Genomic DNA, 23,367 nt, shown 5'->3' with positions numbered 1-23,367 from the left:
GCCTTGCGCGCTGCTGGCCTGGCCGAGCCAGGTTTGATTCCTCCGCCCCTCTTGGAAAGCCTGGCAAGCTACTGGGAGTATCTCGCCCTCATGGCAAAGCCATGCAAACTACTCGTGATGTATTCGATATGCCAGACACAGTAACAACAAATCTCACAATGGAGATGTTACTGGGCCCGCTTGAGCAAATCGATGAACAACAGGAGGACAGTGCTACAGTGCTTTGTGCTAAAGAAGGGCAAAAAGGTCTTTTGCTGACATTATTATTTGCTAGTGTGTACGAATGATATTTGTCACACAGAAAGATATAAAACAAATGGTGATAGTATAGATAAAATGAAGACAGTATAGTTGTTTATTAATCTTCATTACTTTGATTCAGATATGGTAGGTAGAGATTCTGAATTATGGATGACAAGTATTTAACAATTTGAATGTTGAAATTACAGAACTAAGAGCACTGTGTGCTTTGAGCTTAATTCAATATGTAATGTTGTTCCTAAATTACATTGTTAATATATAATACAATACTGTTATATTTTCACATTGTAGAAAATTGCTTTATGGAGTAAATGAAATTACTGTGAAAGTGCCTTCTGTTTTTAAGCTTCTAATTAAGGAGGTAAGAATTCTGCACATGTCTCAACATTTGTCATTGCTGCATTTGTCAATTTGAAAAGAGCCTTGATGTATGTAATAAGATCTTGATTATCTGAATACTTCTGAATTGTTTTTTACTGTATGTACCTCTAATAGAGAGAAATGTTTTTCTTTAAGAAAAATAATTTGAGGCATGAGTTACCTTTTGATTTTGTTCAAGTATATTTTTAGCTTTCAGGAAGTCATATTCTAAGTTTTATCTAATCATATGTTTGTACAGATGTATATACCTGTCTTCTTTCTACCAATATTTTTGTTTGGATTTCAGCAGTGGTTTGGGTTGCTCCCATATCAGTAGTTGGGGGTCCCTGGTGTGCTTGTGGTACAGTGCAGTGCCAAAGATCTTACCTGGGGCATCTGCATGCAAAGCCATCCTTCTAGCCAGTTGCACTATCCCTTGAACTCTTTCCCCCCCACAGATTCTGTTTTTTATTTTTTTTTTAAGGCCACACCCAGTAGTGCTCAGCAGGGCTTACTCCTGGCTCTGCACTCAGGAATAGCTTCTAATGGTGCTTGGGGAACCATTTAGTATGCCAGGGATTGAACCTAGTCAGAATCGAGCAAGGCAAATGCCCTACCCATTGTGCAATCACTCCAGGTCCCCTGCCTAATTTTTAAATCCTACTGCCTTCTTACGGTGCTGTTCCGTGATTCAGTAGACATTGTGCCAGAAATTTGCTATATAATTATAAGATAATAATGACATTGAAAAATGTATAGTCTGGGAGAAAACCCTGACTATTTTTTTTTACTTATTTTGCTTTTTGGGTCACACCCAGCAATGCTCAGGGGTTTCTCCTGGCTCTGCACTCAGGAATTACTCTTGGTGGAGCTTGGGTGACCATATGGGATGCTAGGGATCGAATCCGGGCCTGCTGTGTGTAAGGCAAATGCTCTACCCACTGTACAATCGCTCCGGCCCCAAAAATCTGACTATTCTTGTAATTATTGTCCACTTATAAGACAACATAAAAGAATGAAGGACTGTGCGGTATATGAAGGAAGAAAGTAATTATTGCCATGCAGTGCTGTCTTCCTGATTTTTAATTGAAGAACAAGTGATGACTGTTGGGTGCATATTGAATGTAGAAATATGAGACAATGCTCTTCATTTCTTGAGAGTTGTCTGTTAACTTGACTCTAAAACGTAGCCAAGTATAGTGAATAAGCGTTAGAAAAGCCTGGTTTGTAATGATTCCACCAGTAATTTTATAATTAAAAATTCCTCTTTGTTTGGAGCCTGTTCTCGGCTTTATACTCTGGGATCACTTTTGAGGCCTACTCCTGACTGTATACTTGATTAATTCCATGACTTGTGGTGCTGTGCAATGTCAGAGATTGAACTTAGTCCACCTACATGCAAAACATGTGCTTATTATAAGCCTGTTGAGCTGTGTTCTCGAGCTTTGCAAATCCTTTCTAATGACCTCCCTCATTTTATCCTGAAGCTATGTGAGACAATATATTTAAAAGCGCTTTGGAAAGTGCAGAAGCATCACTTAGGACATTTAGGAGAATTAATGAAAAAGATAAAATAATATAAAATTTGGATAAATGAATTTAACTTAACTCTTTCTCTGTTTAGGTGTTTTTCCTTAACAACTGATTCTCTCATTTGACTTTCCTTTGGATTCCATTGAATTTTTACTTAGATTTGTATTTTAAGTTCATGAAAGTAAACATTCTTTCATTTAGTTTTTGTGTCCTTTAATATAGTATTTCTCAATGTTTTCTAACTGTGGTTTTCTTCTGTCCCTGTCCTGTTGATTGGCTCTTAATTTCATGCCATGCACCCAGTGCCATATGACCATAGTTAAGGAACACTGCTTAACTAGTCTCTATTGGAAGTAACTCAAATTTATTTGCAAAATAGAATCAAGAATATTTATTACTGGATATTTGAGTTTGGTACGAATCTGAATGGACTCAAATTAAGCCATAATAGCAAAGTTGTAGTATCTTAATGATAAAAAACACTGCACTAAACTTCGTGGCCTATTCTTTGGACTTCTAGTACATATTTCCTTAAGACACAATAAAATTTGCTATCTGACTCTCCGGATAAAAAGGTAGAAATTCTTTTTTTTTTTATGTAGGAGTGCTGCTTATTTATTCAGCCACTGATTAGCTGATTGAATTGGGCATGAACTCCAAAAGGTAGAAATTCTTACCGTATTTCATTTAATTTGACTTCGTCTTTTCCTCCCTCAGGTTCTCAACCCATTTTACATTTTCCAGCTGTTCAGTGTTATATTGTGGAGCACTGATGAATACTACTACTATGCTCTTGCCATTGTGATTATGTCTATAGTATCAATTTTAACCTCCTTATATTCCATTAGAAAGGTAAGTCCAATTTGTTATGGAATTCGTAACTGGGTTTGTAATAATATGTAAGGTGTGTAGAATAGATGCTATTTGTAAGTGCTCCATAAGGTTATTCTTTTAGTTATATGAATCTCTACTTTCATCCTCTCTTTCTCTACTTTATTTGTCCTTTTTTAAAAAAATTTTTTATTTATTGAATCACTGTGAGAGCAGTTACAAAGCTTTCGGGTTTAAGTCTTGGTCATACAACGAAACACCTGTCCATTCACCAGTGCCCGTTCTCCACCACCAAAAACCCCAGTATACCCCCATCCCATGCCCTCCCCCTACCTGTGGGGCAGATGATTTCCACATTACTCTCTCTCTACTTTGATTACATTCAATATTTTGACACCAGACCTACCATTATTATTTGATATTTTACCCCAACACTCAGATCTGCCAAAAAGGCAATAGTAGACAATTTGTTTTCTATTGCTGGTTATAAATAGCATATGATTTCGTAGCCACGCGACATCTTATTATCTCACTCTTACTTTGGACAAACTGGCAGGCTACCAAATGTAGCCTGCCCACACAGCAGAGTCTGGCAAACTCCCCGTGGTGTACACGATATGCCAAATACTATTAACAATGATGGGCCTTATTCTCCTAGCCCTGAAAGAGCCTTGAATATGGCACTTTTTAAACTCAGGGCTAGGGCGAAGGAGACGTTACTGGTGCCTGTTCGAGGCAATCGACGAACAACAGGATGATCATGATCGTGATGATTTTGGAATTCCGAAATTTTAACAATTAAATCTGGAGGGATTTCTTCAAAAACCTGCTGGGTTCCGAGATTTGTTCCCGAGTCTCTTGGATCATGGCATTTAAGCAGCTTGATCAGGAGCCAGAGAGGCCATTCGTGGGCAGCGACTCAGAGTCTCATTGGGGCGGGGAGGAAAGGGTCGGCTCTACCCCCATCCCATGAGGCCCCACATGTCTCGTCACTGTGGGCCCAAACCTAACCATCCAATGGCCTCTGGAGGATGGCAGCCAGGGGGAACAGGCCAAGGCACGAAACCTATTCCCATCTGGGGTGGCCCAGCACCAGTAAGCTATTGTAGGGACCGACGCATTTCTGCCAAAAGCTGCTGGGTTTCGAGATTTGTTTCTGAGTCTCTGGGATTATGGCCGTTAAGCAGCTTGATCAGGAGTCAGAGAGGCCATTCGTGGGTGGCGACTTGGGGTCTCATTGGGGTGGGGAGGAATGGGCCGGCTCCACCCCAATCCTGTGAGACTCCCGTGTGTCTCATCACTGCGGGCCCAAACCTGACCGTCTAGTGGCCTCTGGAAGATGGAGGCCACTGAGCCGCCAGGGGGAACAGGCCAAGGCTCGAAACCTATTTCCACCTGGGGTGACCAGGCACTGGTAACCTACTTCAGGGACCAGACGCATTTCTACCAAAAGCCACTGAGTTCCGAGATTTGTTTCTGAGTCTCTGGGATCATGGTCGTTAAGCAGCGTGATCAGGAGCCAGAGAGGCCTTTCGTGGGCGGCGACTCTGGGGTCTCGGGGTGGGAAGGAAAGGGCTGGCTCCACCCTCATCCCATGAGGCCCTGCGTGTCTTGTGACTGCCGGGCCAAACCTGACTGCCCAATGGCCTCTGGAAGATGGCAGCTACCAAGCCTCCAAGGGGAAGCAGGTAGAGGGACAGCACCCTTTCTCCCTTGGGGTGGTCCAGCACCTGTAGCCCATTGTGGGGGCCAGACGCATCTCTGCCAAAAGCCGTTGAGTTCCAAGATTTGTCTCTGAGTCTCTGGGATCATGGCCGTTAAGCAGTTCAATCAGGAACCAGAGAGGCCTTGCCTCCAATTATATAGTTGAGCCGGAAGTGATTCGTGGGCGTGTCTCTCTCATACCTAACTTCTGGCCGTTTACTTTCTTGGTAAACTTGGCCCCAAGTTTTTGGGGTCTGGCCAAAGGCATAGCAACAATTTTGGGGTATCTGGAAGTCTTTAGGTGCCATCAGGCTGCTAATGCGCTCGCCTCACAGGTACAAATTGACCTGCTGACGGCACCATACCGCCACAGTTCTCTACTTTTAAGGTGGGGAGAAGACACATGCTGTTTGGGGTCAGACTGCCGCTTGACTTCTTAGTCTGTTGGATTTAATGGTAGTTTATCATAGGTGGACTACTGGGTGCTGATTTCTGTTGTTTTCTGGGCTATCTCATTAAAGTACTTCCTATTTTGTCTTGAACATAAAGTACTGAATGATCTTTGACCTGTTCATTTAATCTTGATATTTAAAAATAGTTCAAGCATGCTATATTGATTTTCCTAACTTAATAGCATTCTTGCTTTTATTAAAATAGAAAATGGACTTATTAGTTTTATGTATTTTTTTAATTTCAGCAATATATTATGTTGCATGACATGGTAGCAGCCCACAGTACCGTGAGAGTTTCAGTTTGCCGATTAAATGAAGGTAAGAAAGTACTTCAGATGATAATTAGAAACATTAACCTTTTTAGTTTAACAAATGTTAAGTGACTCATTAAACACTAATATGTTGAAGGAATCCCGGTCTATTTATTCATAGACATGTATTTCTTAGGAAATGGAAACATGTTTGGGTTTGTACTCAGATTTATTGAATTTATCCACATAAAATTGTATTTTTCTATAGTTTGACATATATTGATGACACTAGGTTCTGGGGATGCAGTAGTTACTAAGGACATAGTCCTCGCCATAATCAAAACCTTCAGTGTAGCTGGGAAGGCAGATGATAAATGTGAACCATCCAGTGAGACAAATGCTGTGATGGGAGGAGGCAAAAAAATGTATGTGTGTGTGTGTGTGTGTGTGTGTGTGAGAGAGAGAGAGGGAGAGAGAGAAGGAGAGGAGGGGAGAGATCATTTAATGTATGTGTCCAGAATGGCAGCTGTGGTCGGTATTATTTTCTCTTTTTTTTCTTTTTTTTTTTTAAATGTAGGAATACTGCTTTTTATTCAGCCACTGACTAGCTGATTGAATTGGGCATGAACTCCACCTTACTTTTTTTTCCATAGTTTTTTCTTATATTTATTTATTGAATCACTGTGGGAAAGGTTACTAAGCTTTCAGGTTTAAGTCTCGGTCATACAATGATCAAACACCTCTCCCTTCACCAGTACTCATTTTTCATCACCAAGATCCCCAATATATACCCCCCTCCAACCCCTCCCAATTACTGTGAGGCAGATGATTTTCACTTAACTCTTCTCTACATTGATTACATTCGTTATTTCGACAAAAGATCCACCATTATTGTTTAGAATTTCCCTCCCAACAGTCAGAATTGCTGAAAAGGCATTGTGAAATATAACTGGTTATGAGAATTATATAATCTCTGTGGCCGCAATAGCGGCCACGAGGTTTTGGATTTCTGCAGAGAGCCAGATAATTACAAAATTGGTTTCTGGGCGTCTGATATTATGGCTGTGCCGGAGAGCCGCTCGTGGGGGGCAACTCGTGACCTCGGTAGGGCGTGAGGGACGAGCCGGTGTCACCCCCCTTCCCATGAGACTGCAGTTGCCCCGTCAACACTGGCTCATACCTAGCTTTCCAGTAACTGCCAGCAGGGAGGGGTTGGGGGGGAGGCGGAAGGGAGCAACACCCTTTCCTTCCTAGGGAGGCATGGCGTCGTAGTTTAATATATGGTCCATTCACTTTTCTGCCGCAAGCTGCCGAGCTCTGGATTAAGTCCTTTTGCCTCTGGAGCCATGGCCGTGCCAGAGAGTTGCTTGTGGAGGGCAACTTGTGACCTCCGTAGGGTGTGAAGGACAAGCCGGCACCACCTCCCCTTCCCATGAGACTGCAGTTGCCCCGTCACCACTGGCTCATACCTGGCTTTTCAGTAAGCTCTGAGGCAGCAACCACCTTGTATGTGGTCGAGATGCATTTCTGCCAAAAGACACTGGGCTTCGAGATTTGTTTCTGAGTCTCTGGGGTCATGGCCGTTAATTAGCTTGATCAGGAGCCAGAGAGGCCATTTGTAGGCAGCGACTTAGGGTCTCGTTGGAATGGGAGGGAGGAAAGTGCCGATTCCACCCCCATCTGTTGAGGGGCCCGTGTATCTTGTCACTGCAGGCCCAAACCTGACTGTCCAGTGGCCTCTGGAGGATGGTGGTCACCTAGCTGCCAAGGAGAACAGGCCAAGGCACGAAACCTATTTCCACCTGGAGTGGCCCAGTACCAGTAACCTACTGCAGGAACAGGATGCATTTCTGCCAAAAGCCTTTGGGTTCCGAGATTTGTTTCTGAGTCTCTGGGATCATGGTTGTTAAGCAGTTCGATCAGGAACCAGAGAGGCCATGCCTCCAATGATATAGCTGAGCCATAGGTGGTTTGTGGTTGTGTCTACCACATACCTAACTTTTGGCCATTTACTTTCTTGGTAAACTTTGCCCCAGGTTTTTGGGGTCTGGCCACAGGCACAGCAGCAATTTTGGGGTATCTGAAAGTCTGACAGTACCATCAGGCTGCTGATCCACTTTTTTTTTTAATGTAGGAGTACTGCTATTTATTCAGCCATTGATTAAACTGATTGAATTGGGCATGAACTCCACATTACTTTTTTTTAAATTCAGAATGTTAATTTTATTTTATTATTATTATTATTTTCCCCCTTTTTAGTGATGTGTGTTCAGTATTCTCCCCCGCCCCCCTTTTTGGGTTACACCTGGCGATGCAAGGGGTTACTCCTGGCTCTGCACTCAGGAGTTACTCCTGGCGGTGCTCAGGGGACCATATGGGATGCTGGGAATTGAACCCAGGTCGGCCGCGTGCAAACGCCCTACCCACTGTACTATCCAGCCCCTGTTCAGTATTTTTAAGTGGTGGAATTGATCAGGTTGGAGTTATGTAAGAAGGTATTATGGTGAGGATACAAGAGGGGTCAGAGTGCCCAAGGACTTAGAGATTTAGAGAGAAGTTGGTTATTTAATAACTAGAAGATATTCTGTACTAGACACAATAAGTCAGTGATTAACCTTTCAGGGCAAAGTAAGGAACTTGGATTCATTCCAAAAGTCTATGGAAAGTACTTTATTCAAATGATAGTTCAGTTTCACTCAACAAGTTGTTTCTTTTCCTGAGTACTGGCCACTTGCTGACAGTGTTTAAACTTTCCTAGTGTTTAACTTGTGTTAAAATTTGTTTTGTAAAGAGGGCACGTAATATCACCTAGTGTAGTCTTACCATGACTAACTAGGCGATGCATCTGAACGCCATGCATTCTTAGCCTAGCAATTATAACTTCATTTGTTGAAGCTCTTCATTTATTGGGGGTGTGGAGAGATTATAGTGGGTAAGGCATTTGTCTTGCATGCAGCTGACCTGGTTTCAATCCCTTACATCCCATATGTTACCCCCAAGCATCACTAGGAGTGATTCCTGAGTGCAAAGCCAGAAGTAGCCCCTGAGAATTGCTTTGTATGGCCCAAAAACCAAAAGAAAGAAACTCTTCATTTATTATTATTATCTATTTTTATGTGTGTGTGTGCTTGTTTTTGGGTTTTGGTCACATCTGACAGTGCTGAGGGACTGTTCTGGCTCTGTGCTCAGGGATAGCCCTGTCTCTGCTTGGGGTGATGGGAATTTGAATCTGGGTCAACTGCATGCAAGGCAAAGCACCTTACCTTCTGTACTATCTCTGTGGCCCTTTTTAAAAAATATTTTTAACTTTGAGATTAAAATTGGAAGGCCAGTTGGCTGAATACATACTTTGCATGCAGGCAACCTGATATTCATTCTTGACACCACGTATCTCCCAAGCACTGTCAAGAGAGACCCCCAGCACCCAACCCCTTGAGTAACACTGAGTGTCATACATACACCCATAATCCCTCCTCCACTACCCCCCTTCCCCAGCCAAGTTTCTCTTCAGAATTTAAAAAAAAAATGTTGGGTCAGTGGGCCTTTGACCTGGATAGTTCTTATTTTTATTCCAAATTAAAGAATATTGTTTTCAGACTTTTCTTTCTTTACTCCAGAAACAGAAGAGATCTTTTCTACCGACCTTGTGCCAGGAGATATCATGGTGATTCCATTAAATGGGACAGTCATGCCTTGTGATGCAGTGCTTATTAATGGTACTTGCATTGTAAATGAAAGCATGTTAACAGGTAAACTAAACCCAATGAGTAAATACTAGATGAGTCATTTATAATGCGTTAAATACTTTTCAAGGTGCCACAAAGTTATTGATACTATTTCTGTACTTCTTCAGTCCTGAATTTCTTGATTGTGATACTAAGTGTTTATTTATTTATTTATTTATTTTATTCTGAGGGGACAAAATTCTGCATAGCCTTAACATGAAATCACTCTGTCTCTTAACCTTGCTTTGCTTTTAGTCACTCTTGAGGTGGGAAATATTGTAAAGTCTGGGAAGAACAAGAACAAGGTCTTTGCTCACAGGGAACATAGCTTATTTGTTTTCCTCTTTGATGTGTAAAAAGTAGAGATGAAGTTTTCATATTTTTTTCTTTTTTTTAAATGTAGGAGTACTGCTATTTATTCAGCCACTGATTAGCTGATTGAATTGGGCATGAACTCCACCTTGTTTTTTTTTTCATTTATTATAATTTTATTTATTGAATCACCGTGAGAGCAGTTACGAAGCTTTCGGGTGTAAGTCTCGGTTATACAATGAAGCACCCATACCTTCACCAGGGCCCATTCTCCATACCCAAGAACCCCAGTATACTCCCATTCACACCCTCCCCAAACCTGTGGGCAGATGATTTCCACATTGCTCTCTCTCTACTTTGATTACATTCAATATTTTGACACCAGACCCACCATTGTTATTTGGGATTTTACCCCAACACTCAGATCTGCTGAAAAGGCAACAGTAGACAATTTGTTTTCTATTGCTGGTTATAAATAACATGTGATTTGGGAATTCCAAACTTTTCACAATTAAATCTGGAGGGATTTCTGCCAAAACTTGCTGGGTTCCGAGTTTTGGATCGTGGCATTTAAGCAGCTTGATCAGGAGCCAGAGAGGTCATTTGTGGGCAGCGACTCAGAGTCTCGTTGGGGTGGGGAGGAAAGGGCTGGCTTCACCCGCATCCCGTGAGGCCCTGCATGTCTCATCACCAAGGGCCCAAACCTGACCATCCAATGGCCTCTGGAGGATGGCGGCCACCGAGTCACCTAGGAGGAACAGGAGGAGGGAAGCACCCTTCCCCCACGGGAATGGCCTGGCGACAGTAACCTACTGCGGGGTCTGGACGCATTTCTGCCCAAAACTAATGGGTTCCGAGATTTGTTTCTGAGTCTCTGGGATCATGGCCATTAAGCAGTTCAATCAGGAACCGGAGAGGCCATGCATGCCTCCAATTATATAGCTGAGCCGGAGGTGGTTTGTAGGTGTGTCTCCCACATACCTAACTTTTGGCCGTTTTCTTTCTTGGTAAAGTTTGCCCCACATTTTTGGGTCCTGGAGAAAGGCACAGCAGCAATTTTGGGGTATCTGGAAATCTGAAGGCGCCATCAGGTTGCTGATGCACTCGCCTCACATGTACAGCTTGACCTGCTGGTGGCACCACACTCCCTCATATTTTTCTTAAACTGGGAAAAAGTACACAAATGTGAGTTGACTTTGAAAATATATAACCTAAAGGCAAAAATTTATATCTTAAGCGATGTGAATTTTTCTTTTTAATTGTTACAATCAGTCTCATGAGGAAGAGATTTATTTCTATGTAATACCTTTCCAGACTATTACAAAAATTGTTTTAAAATTTATTCTCACACAAATATTTACAGTCCCCATACTACTGCCATTTAATGCCTTTGAATTAAAATGCCTGAAACTTAACAGAGAATTAATACTTACTATTAAGAAAAAATTTTCTTTTATTGAGAGAACTCCCACACTACTTACTTTCTTCTCTCCCTTGCCCACATGACTTCTGCACAAGTGTTTGCTTATGTGTATATGTGTGTAGGTTAGTTGTAGGTTTGTGTTTTTTCTATCTGTTGAAGATGAGTTTGAAGTTTCGGAATGATTTCTGATTCACAGATTTGGGATAAAAGAACAAGTACTAGAGCTGTGGCAACTTGATCACTTGGTCATTTGACGTCCTGTTATTCATTGATTTGCTCGAGCAGGCATCAGTAACATCTCCATTCGTCCCCGTCAAGTTGCAGTGTAGCCCAATGGCGTCTGCTCATTCTAGGAACATGAACAGCCTCAAACCAATCATCCAGGGTCTTGACGAAGAAGTCTGACCATCTCATAAGTGGGCGGCCATGCGATCTTTTGATGTCCTGTCAGTAATGGCTCTAGTCCAGCAGTCGTCTCCAAATCTCATTATGTGTCCAGCCCATCTAATTTTCAACGCCTTGGCAAATGAGACAGCATCCCTGATTCTTGATTGTCGTGGAGGTCGGAACTCTGGATTCTTTCTCTCATTTGAGTGAAGCGTGATACTCCAAGCATAGATCTTTCGATTCCTCTTTGGGAGACCCGAATAGCATTCTCATCCTGTTTTCGTAGGGCCCAGGTCTCTGAGGCGTATGTTAATGCAGGAAGAACAGTGGAATCAAAGAGTTGTGCTCAGAGCCGGACATTCTTCGTCCTTTTAGCTATTTCTTCGACGTTCTTGAAAGCGTTCCAAACCGCTCTCTTCCTCCTGCACAGCTCAGGTGCCAGGTCATTCGTCATGTTGACTTCTCAACCTAGGTACATGTAACTGTTGCATTTGGAGATGTTCGTCCTGTTAAGCATGAATGGAACATCAGGAATGAGACTTTCTCATAAACATTATCATCGTGAAATTTAGCTGTAGTCTGACCTTTCCACCTCAAGGTAGAAGTCGGCCAGCATTTGTGCTGCTTAAGTGGTTTGGTGTCATTAGAATGATGTCATCAGTGAAGAAAGAGGAAGTGGTGTAGTTGCTGACCGTCTATCTTCACTTCCCTTCCTTTCCATTCCTTCCCATTCCGGTCATCGCACGACATTCTGGAGGGTGGCACTGAAGAGTTTCGGTGAAATGGTATCACCCTGTCGAACCCCACTCTTGACATCAATGATCACCTCCCTGTAGAATGGTGAGATCCTGGTAGTGAATTCGCAGTATAGCTCATGGACGATCCTGATGTATTGAGTTTGAACGCCGTGTTTGGCTAGGGCTTCGATGACCACTTCAGTCTCAATAAAATCAAAGGCCTTCTTTAAATCAATGAACGTTAGACAGAGCAGCATCTTGAACTTCCGAGAAACCTCAACGGGCTTCGTTATTGATCATATTGTGTGGATATGATCGATGGTGCTGAATCCATTCTGGAACCCGGCTAGCTCGCATGGTTGTCCTTTATCTAGTGTTCTGCCAATCCTATTCAGGATGACTCGAGTGAACAGCTTGTAGATGACAGACAACAGGCAGATTGGGCGATAGTTGCAAATGTCGTGGATGTTTCCCTTGTACAGTATTACAGTCCTGCTGTTTTCCATTGGGATGGAACCTTGCATTCCATAAAAAAAAAAAAACCGCTACCTGTCCATCAAATGACAGATAGCCTTTGAAGAGCCGAGCCAGTGTTTTGATGAGTACTTGGCAGCAGGTTCTTCCATTGTTTGGGTCTGACCTTGTCTGGACTGGGTGCTAATTCACTTCTTTACCAATGAAATGGCGTGTTGGATTTCGGAAGGGAGAACATTGGCAACGACATACCCATCCTGCTGTGGCAACTACCTGGTTTTACTTGAAATTTTACACAATCTTATCCAAATGATTACCTCTGAATTACAAATCACTTTGAGCCTCACCGTAAGACGACTTTGATAACTACAGTACAGAAACATCCTTAATAGTGTGGGAGACTAGTTTATATTCTGGGTAAGGAAGTTAGCAGATAATAACCTAATTAGGGGACTGGAGCAGTAGCACAGCGGGTAGGCATTTTCCTTGCATGCGGCCAACCTGGGTTCGATTCCCAGCATCCCATATGGTCCCCTGAGCACCGCCAGGGGTGATTCCTGAGTGCAGAGCCAGGAGTGACCCCTGTGCACTGCTGGGTGTGATCCAAAAAGAAAAAAAAAACAAACTTAGGCTACGTTATCCACATTTGAGAACGCTTTAAGTTTTGTCAATAGTAAGATCACATTTAGGATAGTTAACAGTTTTTAAGTTTTGTGGTTTGGTATTGATGTCTGTGCTTTAACTTGCACTTTTTTTTTTTAAAGGAGAAAGTGTTCCAGTGACAAAGACTAATTTGCCAAATCCTTCAGTGGACATAAAAGGAACAGGAGATGAGTTCTATAGTCCAGAAATACATAAACGGCACACCTTGTTTTGTGGGACTACTGTTATTCAGACTCGTTTCTACACTGGAGAACTTGTCAAAGCCATTGTAGTCAGAACAGGTAGAAAACTTAATCTCTTTGTATTATTTATTATAGTTGGTTTTAGTATTTCAAAAGACGTGTTTTTGGTATAGTTGGCATTTAAAGCTTTTTTTTAAAAATTGAATCAAAATGAGATACATTGTTACAAAATTGTTCATGGTTGGGTTTCACTCATACAATGTTCCATCCCTCCACCAGTGCCCACTGCCAGTATCCCCAGATTGCCTCTCACCGCCAACCCCACCCCCCTCACCATTTGCCTATGCCAGACACTTTTAATCCCTCGCTCTCTCCTCCTCTCCCTCTCTCTGTCTACCTCTCACTTTTCTCTCCCTCTCCCCTCTCTCCCTCCCTCCCTCCCTCCCCCCTTTTGGGCATTATGGGTAGATGGCATTTTCTTTTTCTTTTTTATTTATTGAATCACCTCCATGATATACAGTTACAAGCTTTCATGTTTGAGTTACAATCATATAATGACCAAACACCCATCACTCTACCAGTGCACATTCCCAACCACCAGTGTCCTCAGTATACCCCCCATTTCCTACCCTCCCCCTGCCTCCATGGCAGACAGTTTCCCTCATACTCTCTATTTTTGGGCATTAGGGTTTGCAGTACAGATACTGAGGGGTTATCATGTTTGGTCCTTTATCTACTTTCAGCACACTAGATGCCATTTTCTTACAAGATTATTTTCTCAAACATTTTTTTAAAGGATTTAGTACTTCCAAAGGACAGCTCGTCCGTTCCATATTATATCCCAAGCCAACAGATTTTAAGCTCTACAGAGATGCCTACTTGTTTCTACTATGTCTCGTGGCAGTGGCTGGTATTGGATTTATCTATACTATTATCAACAGCATTTTGCATGAGGTATGTATATGGTACTATTTATAGGATTTTTTTCTTGGAGGACGAGAAGGGGGGGTTCTCAAGGAATTCCCTGGGAGCCCCGAAGCTACTCTCCTTCAGCTGGTTAGTTTAATTCTAGGACTTCAGCAGTGTTGCTGCTTGGGCTCAGCAGTCTTGGGCCATGAGGGCTGCACAAGGAGCCTGTGCCTGTGGGGAATCGCATTCGGAGCCTTTGTACATGCCTGAGTGACTAGCTTTTTAGTTAGTGAATGTTCTGGGATAAGGATTTTATTTGTCTTAACACTGCTTAGCCCTAGGGTTTGATTATTATTATCACATCTTGCTTTTGAGAATTAGAAATGAGGCTCGTCAGAGTTTTAATATAAAGCAATTTAACTTTAAAACATAATTTAAGAGATGGGAGTATAGCTCAGTGCTAGAGTGCTTGCTTTGCATAGGCGAGGTCCTGACTTTGATCCCCAGCACTACAAAAAAAAAAGAATAATAAAAAAAAAAGAATGGTAAGACCAATAGCCATTATATTAGAAAGTAAGGCTATATCAAACATTCCAATTATGCAGAAAATTTTTTGGATCACACTGGTTTTGTTGTCTGTTTTGTTTATTTTTTGGACCACACCCAGCTGTATCGAGGGAGCACTCCTGGCAACACTCAGGAGACTGAGTATGGTCCCAGGGAGTGAACCCTTGTCAGGTGCATGTAAGGCAAGCATCTTAACTGCCGTACTATTGCTCTCGCCCATAGTGTCTTGTCACTTAAAAAGCAAGGGGTAGCTGACCTAAAACTTACTTTTTCTGTTTCATTAAGCCATTCCTTCTCTTTGTTGTTATTGTGATGGCCAGGATTTTTTTTCCTCCTCATTTGCTGAGGATCACAAATGGCATTATAAATATGATTACACTCAGCATGTGGTATAGAGTGAGAGATATCAAACTCATGTCTGAAGTCTGGAAGGAAGGCACTCCACCACTAAGGCATTCCTGCACCCTCTTTTCTTTTTGAAACATGGGTTATATGGGACACTTCAGTTGCTTGTAATTATTTTTAGTGTGTGTAAATACATGACCACTCACTACACAGCGGTAGGGCATTTGCCTTGTGCGCAGCCAGCCCAGCCGAGCCTGGTTTGATTCCTCCACCCCTCTAGAAGAGCCTGGCAAGCTACCTGTGGCGTATTCAATATGCCGCACATAGTAACAGCAAGTCTCAAAACGGAGACATTACTGGGCTCGCTCGAGCAAATCGATGAACAACAGGAGGACAGTTTTTGTTTGTTTTGTTTGTAAATACGCATTTAAGGAACATACCAGATCTCTCTAACTCTTGCTCTCTCTCATTTGTGGCGTTTGGGGATCAAATCCAAATCCAAGTCCTCACAATTTTTTTCTTTCAAATCCTCTGCAAACTGGCATGTAGTGCCAGTCAACATCTAACAAATGATTGTTGGACTTCAAAAATGTGTGTTTTGTGTAGTATTTCTTTACTAATAACATTTTGCAGACTATCTAAAGGGAAAAATTTATGAATGTTCATAGATTTTACAGAGTTTTCACTGGAAATCACATTAGAACAGTAGCTATGTATTGTGAAGAGTTTGACACATTTTTGGCTAATTGCAGGTAGAAGTTGGATCAATCATTATTGAGTCTCTTGATATCATCACAATTACTGTGCCTCCTGCGCTTCCTGCTGCAATGACTGCTGGTATTGTATATGCCCAAAGAAGACTGAAAAAAGTTGGTATTTTTTGTATCAGTCCTCAAAGGATAAATATCTGTGGACAGCTGAATCTTGTTTGCTTTGACAAGGTTGGTTCAGTTTCATAATCATCCTCCAACATTACTTTGTAACTTTACTCTTTAAATACTTAGATTTAATGCTTGCCCTACTCATTATCAGTTAATTTACAGTTATTCTTTGATGTTGCATTTTAAAACTTAACAGAGGCATCTTTTTTAATACTTTTGACTATTATTCATTTGGACTGGAGCGATAGCACAGTGGTAGGGCATTTGCCTTGCATGCAGGCGGCCCGGCTGAGCCGGGTTCGATTCCTCCGCCCCTCTCGGAGAGCCCAACAAGCTAAGAGTATCTCACCTGCATGGCAAAGCATGGCAAGCTGTCCATGACGTACTCAATATGCCAAACACAGTAACAAGTCTCACGATGGAGGCATTACTGGGCCCACTCAAGCAAATCGATGAACAATGGGAGGACAGTCCAGACAGTGCATTATTCATTTGCTCAAGTCTGCAATTCATATTTGGAATTGTGCCTTGCAGTAGTGGGAAGGAGATCTTTCATATATGTACTAGTATAGTTTCCATTCAGACATATTGATTGAACTTTATTGGCAAATACAAATGTTTAGTGTTTATATCCTTACTGAATGTGTCTCAAAAGAATGCAGATCATTGATATTATGGTTTTGTATGAAAATAAGTTTTTTACCTGTGTGAAACATACCTTGCTCTTACAAAAGGTCTTTATTTCCTCAGCTGAAATTAGGTTTTCTAATCTTTTATTTTGAGAATTAAACCTTTACCTAAAATCCTTCCATCAAGCTTTTATAGTTAACTGACATGAAAATTTGGTAATTGGGGAGTGGTTATTGAAGAGATAGTACAGTGGGTTGGGAGCTTACCTTGCCCGCAGTCAACTTGGGCTCAATCCCCAGTACCTCATACGGTCCTCTGTACCCCGCCTGGAACAATCCTTGAGGGCAGAGTCAGGAGAAAGCTTTGAGCACCACTGTGTGCCCCAAAAAGCAAAAACAATCTCTTTGGTTTTTTTTTTTGTGCATCTTTTTTATTAAAGAGAAAAAAATGGACATATATAGCGGGTAGGGCGTTCGCCTTACACGTGGCCAAAATGGCCGACCCGAGTTCGATTCCTCCGCCCCTCTCGGAGAGCCCGGCAAGCTACCGAGAGTATTCGATATGCCAGACACAGTAACAGTAATATTGACATATAAGATACATATATATGTGTATATATATAATTATTTATCTGTTCAGGAAACCTAGTTTCTTTGTAAAAAAAAAAGTTGAACATTTCTAAGCCTACACAAAAGAGGAAAGATGCAAAAAAGGCCTTATTCATTTTCTAGCTCTAACAGGTGTGACTGTTTGCCATTCTGTGTCACGCCTCCCTTGCCAAGTCAGGAATCATGCTCAGTGGGGCTGTTAGAATTGTCTTGTGCATTTGGTTACACCAGGAATGAGTCTTAAGAATGTGGCCTCACCCTTGCCCTGGGCTTTTAAAGTTACTAAGTAATCTTTTTTGCTAGGGACTGCAGAGTTGTCTGGATTACCTCTGCAGGTGTAGTGACATTGGGGTTTGAACTCAAGGCCTCATGCTTACCAGGCAGATACTTTAAGCCGTTGAGCCATTGTCTGGACCTCTCTCCCTTCATTTTTGAAAGTGGCAGTATATTTTACCCAGTATCGATCTCTAGGTGTCTTTTCTTTTTTTAAAAAAAAAATTTTTTTTTAAATTAAATTACTGTGAATTACAGAGTTAGAAGGTATTTATGATTGAATTTCAGGCATGCAATATTCCAACATCCGTCCCTTCACCAGTGTCTGCTATTCTTCACAAATGTTCCTAGTTCCTACCCTCCCCTCCCCAACACAGCCTGTCTCTGGCCGGCACATTTCTCCTCTTAAGTTTCCAAGTGTTCCCTTCCCAAACTTATCTCCTGTCTCAGTAGCAAATCTCCCACTGAAGACCAGTTCTTTTTTGGGGGGAGTGTGAGAGGGTCCACACCTTGTGGTGATAAGGGGTTACTTGTGGCTCTGTGCTCAGGAATCACTCCTGGCAGGCTTGGGGGTAACTAGATGGGGTGCTGGGTCGTCTGCATGTAAGGCAAATGCCCTCCCCTCTGCACTGTTGCTCCAGCATCCCTGTTTTTCAAAATTTTGAGCATTTGATACTCCCTTAGGAAGTTTCTTTATATACCACATATCAAGGAGATTCTGAGTCTGTTCCTGTCCCTCTGTTTGATCTTATTCAACATGGCACTCTCTAGATTCTAGATTTTTTTTTTTTAGATTTTGATTTTGGACCACTGGCTTGATGCTCAGCGCTCACTCCCCCTTGCATTGCTCAGGGGACCAGGTGGTGCTGGAATCAAACTCGGCACCCACATGCAAATCAGCTCTCAACCCATTAACTGTCTTGCCAGCCCCTAGGAGATTTTTTTTTTAATTATCACTGCTTAATTACTCTTTGAAAAGTTAACAGCTCCTTAACATCCAGTTCATAGTCATTTTCCTACCTTTCTCAAAATGTCTCTTATTTTAACATTTTTTCCATCAGAATTTGAATAAGTTTTTACTGGTAACAATTAATCTATCATAGTTGCTTTTATTGACCTTTTCCCTCTGATATTATATTGAATATGCTAGGTCATCATATCCTAAATTTGGTTGATCTCTCCTCCTGGTATCATTTAATTTACTCTCTTCCCCATAAAGCTCCCCATGCCCTACTTACTCCCTCCTTCATAGAATCCTTTATTGATTGATGTATTCTATGTGTTTTGTTCAATTGCTTATGAACTGCAGTTCTACACATGGGCCCTTCCAGTCTTTCTTAGGGAGCCATACTATAAGGAAGGTTCTGAACCTCCTTCCTCCGTTCTTGACGTCATTCATCATCCAGTGTGTGGAGGTTCTGTTTGGTTTTTACAGCTGTATAGTAGTTTTATATGTGTCCGTAACACAGCTTTTTGTGATTTTTGTTTTGCAAGGCATTGTCCATGCTTACATGTGGTTTGTTTTTTCTCAGACTGGAACACTAACAGAAGATGGCTTAGATCTTTGGGGAATTCAACGAGTGGAAAATACACGGTAAATGTTAGCCTGACTTGATTCTTTTTGCTTAATATTAATATGGAACATTCAGACATAAACTAATGTGATAGACAGCTGAGTTCTCCATCCAGTATTAAACAGTTGACATTTTTTCTTACACCGTTTTGTAAAAAGATCGGATTTTGCTAGAGTATCTCTTTGTCTATTCTTACCATCATGTTATTCTGCTATCTTTATATGTTTTTAAATCTATAAATAAGATCCATCTTGGACATACATGACTTGTGTCTGTATGATTTTGCTGCCCTTTGGCCTCCTTTCTTGAGGGAAAGGACGGGAGTTGACCACACCTGTTGGTGCTGTAGGGTTAGCTACCAATGGAGCACCAGTGATAGAGCCCAGGCTTCCAACAGCATGCAAAGGGAGAAGCACTCAGCTTATCATTGGGGTGGGATTTTTTTTTTTTTCCTTTGGCAGGGTGGTATACCCAGCAGTGCTTAGGGGCTATTTGATAGATGTCTATTTTTTTGCCATGTAGGGGCATATAACATGGTACTCCATTGTGACTTTTTTTGCATTTTCCTAATTATTTGTAAAGCTGAACATATTTCCCCATATTTGGAAAGAGGATCATTTAGCATCTTTTAAGCATTTTTGTCAAGTTTCTATCCTGATTTTTCTGTGTTGTCTTTTGCATTTTGAGTCACACCAGTGATGCTCAGGGGTTACTTCTCCTGGCTCTGCACTCAGGAATTACTCCTGGCGGTGCTCAGGGGACCATATGGGAGACAGGGAATCTAACCACAGTTGGCAATGTGCAAGGCAAACGCCCTCCCCGCTGTGCTATTGCTCCAACCCCAAGCCTTTTTATCTTATTAGGAGTCTTTTGTATTTTCTGGAAGGTTATTTTTCTAAAAAAGATTCCCTGTCAGTTTCTTTCTCATCTTTTTATTCTCTGTGTGTGTGTACACTATTGGTATTTAGAATTCTATTACACTGTAGAATTCCAGAGCCACACCTGGCAGCGCTGGAAATTGCGGGGCAGGGGGAGGTGATGTTGGGGTTTGATCCCAGTTCTTATATATGCAAGGCATGAAAGACTGCCTACAGAGCTATCTCCTTGACTTCCAGTTGCATTTTTTGTTTTGTTTTTAAAGTTAACTCCTCAAGATTTATAATATTAATGTTTTAGACACACACTCATCACCAGAGTGCCTGTGTCTCCTGCTGCTGTCCTTGGGGCCCTTCGGATCATCTGCATGCCTATCCCCTGTCCTCTCCTTTCCCCTCCATGTAAGACTCAGTTCTGTAGGCAGAACCTCGGGGTTTGTTTTCTTGGTCTTCTTTCTTTGTTTTATTTTGTTTTGTTTTGTTTCTGGGTCACACCTGGCCCAGGAATCACTTCTAGGGGTATGTGGTGCCAGGGGTTTGGCCGTGTGCAAGGGAGTCACTTGCCCTCTGTACTGTTGCTTTGACCCTCAGAGTTTGTTTTCATTGACCATAGTTTATTCCCTTTAGTTTTTTTTCCCATATGGGTGAGATTATTTGGTATTTGTTACTTTTCCTCTTCACTTCATTTAGCATGATCGTTAATCCAAACTGCAGTGAAATGCAAGATTTCATCTCACAGCTGAGTAGTATTCCATTATATATATATCTATATATATCTATATATCTATATTTATATCTATATATGCCACCAATTCTTTATCTGCTCATCTGTTGCTGGGCATTTGGGTTTTTTCCAGATTTTGGTTATTATAAATAGTGTTGCAGTGAATAAAGGTGTGTGCATATATTACTGAGTTAATGTTTTTGTGTTCTGTTTAGTTTTCTTTTGCCTGAAGAAAATGTATGCAATGAGATGTTGGTAAAGTCCCAGTTTGTTGCTTGTATGGCTACTTGTCATTCACTCACAAAAATTGGAGGAGTGCTCTCCGGTGATCCACTTGATTTAAAAATGTTTGAAGCCATTGGATGGGTAAGTTTAATATTTTAAAGAACAATAACTTTAAGGAAATATACTGAAAATTACTATGCGGGATTGTCTCTGCTGGTTGTTTTAATAACTGTTTTACAAACTATGTAATTTCTAAGATCATTCACTGGAGAAATACTTGTGTTTAAAAATTAAAGTAAGTTGACTGAGTTAAAACACCTTTATTAGAAGATTTCTCATGATCTCAAGGGTTTCTCATGATCCTTCTTGATTTATGTTTATAAAAAGAATCAGTTACCAGAAACTTGGATTGTAGCCTGTGTCAGTAACATGGTCTTTAGTAGTTCAAGATAAAAAGTGAATACTCATGTATCTTAGTGTTGTTCTGATCCCATCTATTTCCTGTGTGTATCCACCCCCCTTTTTTTCACTTAATTTTTGTTTCATTGCCATTGATAATTTCAGTTTCTAAGTGCTTGTTTTTATTCTCGTCACTTTCACATTTACTTTTATATATGGTAAATAATATGTATATGTATATAGTTTTCAAAGTCAGATTCTCTGTCTTCTGCATTTTCTCTGGATGTCCACCAATCTGCCTTTCTATACTTAAAATCTTCATCACATATTTGGTTTTTGTTCTACAACTTGATGGTAATTTCAGAATGAAAGTCTGATAATGATAGCCTGAGTAGCTGCAGAGAGGTTTTCTTGTGTTTTGGGTTGATGTTAGTACTGGTTTGGTGCTTGGGCGGTTGTTCCCAACCATGCTTGAGTGGGGGCATGTGGTCCCAGGAATTGGAACTGGAACTCCAGCATGCAAAGCATGTGCTCCAGCCCATTCATTGAGCTATTTCTCTAGGCCCTACTAAAGAGCATATGGATAAACACAGTAGTTTTTCGATACATTTTATTCTTGTTTATATATATGTTAGTCTGTTTTCTTGAAGAGTCTTACCTGAATGGGAAGGCTGGCAAGAAAAAAAGGAAACTTGTATGTGGGGGCAGGTGGAGGTCTCACCAGACGGTACTCTTTAGTTAGGTTCAAAGGAGTAGAATCAGATTTTAGGTTACTTTCCATACCCACTTGCACTGTGTTTGCACAAACGAAGCTTTACTTTGGAATGCTAACTCTCTTTTGCTACCCTTCCTCTCAGATAACTAATTCATCTGAGGGGACTCTGATTTCGATATTTGCTCAGTTCTCTACTCAAGCTGATGAGAAATGCACCCACCTCTTCTGTCTGTCCTTTCTGTATTATTCTGGTCCATCAGTGCTGTACCCATCGATATGTTTTAGTTTGTCTTTTCTATATATATTTGTAATTCCTCCCTGCTTGCTTTCTCTTTATTTACTTTTACAGGTTTATTACTAATATTTCATTAATACTTTGAAAGGGAGGGAGATGATTGAGTGGGTAAGTGCTCTTCCATCTTCTGAAAGTTCACAGTAAACACTTATTAAATGTACATTCCCAAAGGGTGTCCACCTCACGGAGCAGAGCAGATAGGATTGATTTCTTCATTTTTGATACCCTCTAAAGCTTGTTGTGAACTGAATAGATTCTCAATAGATTTAGTATTGTGTGTATTACTAAAAAATAGGTGAATTATAATCTCATGCTGTAAATAACAAGTATCAGTCGAATGTTTTCAATAATGATTCTACTGCTATTTAGTGGGATTGATCTAAGATACATCCTAATTTCAGAGATGTTAAACTGTATTTTAGTTCTATAAAATTATACAGTTCCTTCTTCTGTTATTTTCCCGTTGATTAGTTCCTCCAGTTAGAGTCAAATTACATTATTTATTGTGTCTCATTTAAGTATGCAAACTCTTGTTTGGTGATTTTTTATTTTTTGAGGGGGGGCAAAAAGGTTTTTTTAGGATCAGTTATTCCTTTTCCCTCTTCCTTCCCTTTGTGGTTGTTATTGTTACAGTGGCTGGGGATTGCACACATGGTTCTGTTGTTCTTTCACAGATTTATCTGTGATGTTCTCTAGGGGTCATACAGTGAGATCAGGTTGCAGTGCTTGTTCAATTGGTGGGGTGTTCACCAAGGTTTTCTTTCCTTTGCTTGCTGGGCCTTGTACTTTTGGTTGAGACACGCAAGTTATGGTTGTGAGGTCACTGTGGTACTTATGCTTGCCAGGTGTCACACTTTATAACCCTGGGGTTTGCGTATCCTTTTCATTGCGCTTGTTGGGAGTTGGCTTCCTGTTAGTGGTGCTCAAAAGCACCTGGCTGTGATTTGGTGTGTACTTTACTGTTCAGAAGAATTGTTGGGATCATGCTTGATGCACATGGGACATGGGATTTGAACTTGTGATCATACTATTGAGAGGCAGGGGGCCCTAAG

At 41.2% G+C, this 23,367-nt stretch overlaps 1 protein-coding gene across 2 annotated transcripts in view; it reads left to right on the top strand.

The window, feature by feature from the left end:
• ATP13A3 (ATPase 13A3) overlaps positions 1–23,367 on the top strand; it is a 76,953-nt gene that overhangs the window by 24,934 nt on the left and 28,652 nt on the right. For both annotated transcript variants that reach the window (XM_056122132.1, XM_056122130.1), the window contains exons 8-16: positions 553–622; positions 2,872–3,006; positions 5,387–5,459; positions 9,010–9,141; positions 13,215–13,394; positions 14,092–14,249; positions 15,869–16,057; positions 19,041–19,102; positions 20,897–21,047. In XM_056122132.1, coding sequence (XP_055978107.1) covers positions 553–622; positions 2,872–3,006; positions 5,387–5,459; positions 9,010–9,141; positions 13,215–13,394; positions 14,092–14,249; positions 15,869–16,057; positions 19,041–19,102; positions 20,897–21,047 — 1,150 coding nt within the window. The remainder of the gene's footprint in view (positions 1–552; positions 623–2,871; positions 3,007–5,386; positions 5,460–9,009; positions 9,142–13,214; positions 13,395–14,091; positions 14,250–15,868; positions 16,058–19,040; positions 19,103–20,896; positions 21,048–23,367) is intronic.

This window comes from Sorex fumeus, unplaced genomic scaffold (assembly GCF_029834395.1).
Source record: "Sorex fumeus unplaced genomic scaffold, SorFum_2.1 ptg000044l, whole genome shotgun sequence".
Taxonomy (NCBI): Eukaryota; Metazoa; Chordata; class Mammalia; order Eulipotyphla; family Soricidae; genus Sorex; species Sorex fumeus.
This window is presented reverse-complemented; position numbering and strand designations above follow the sequence as displayed.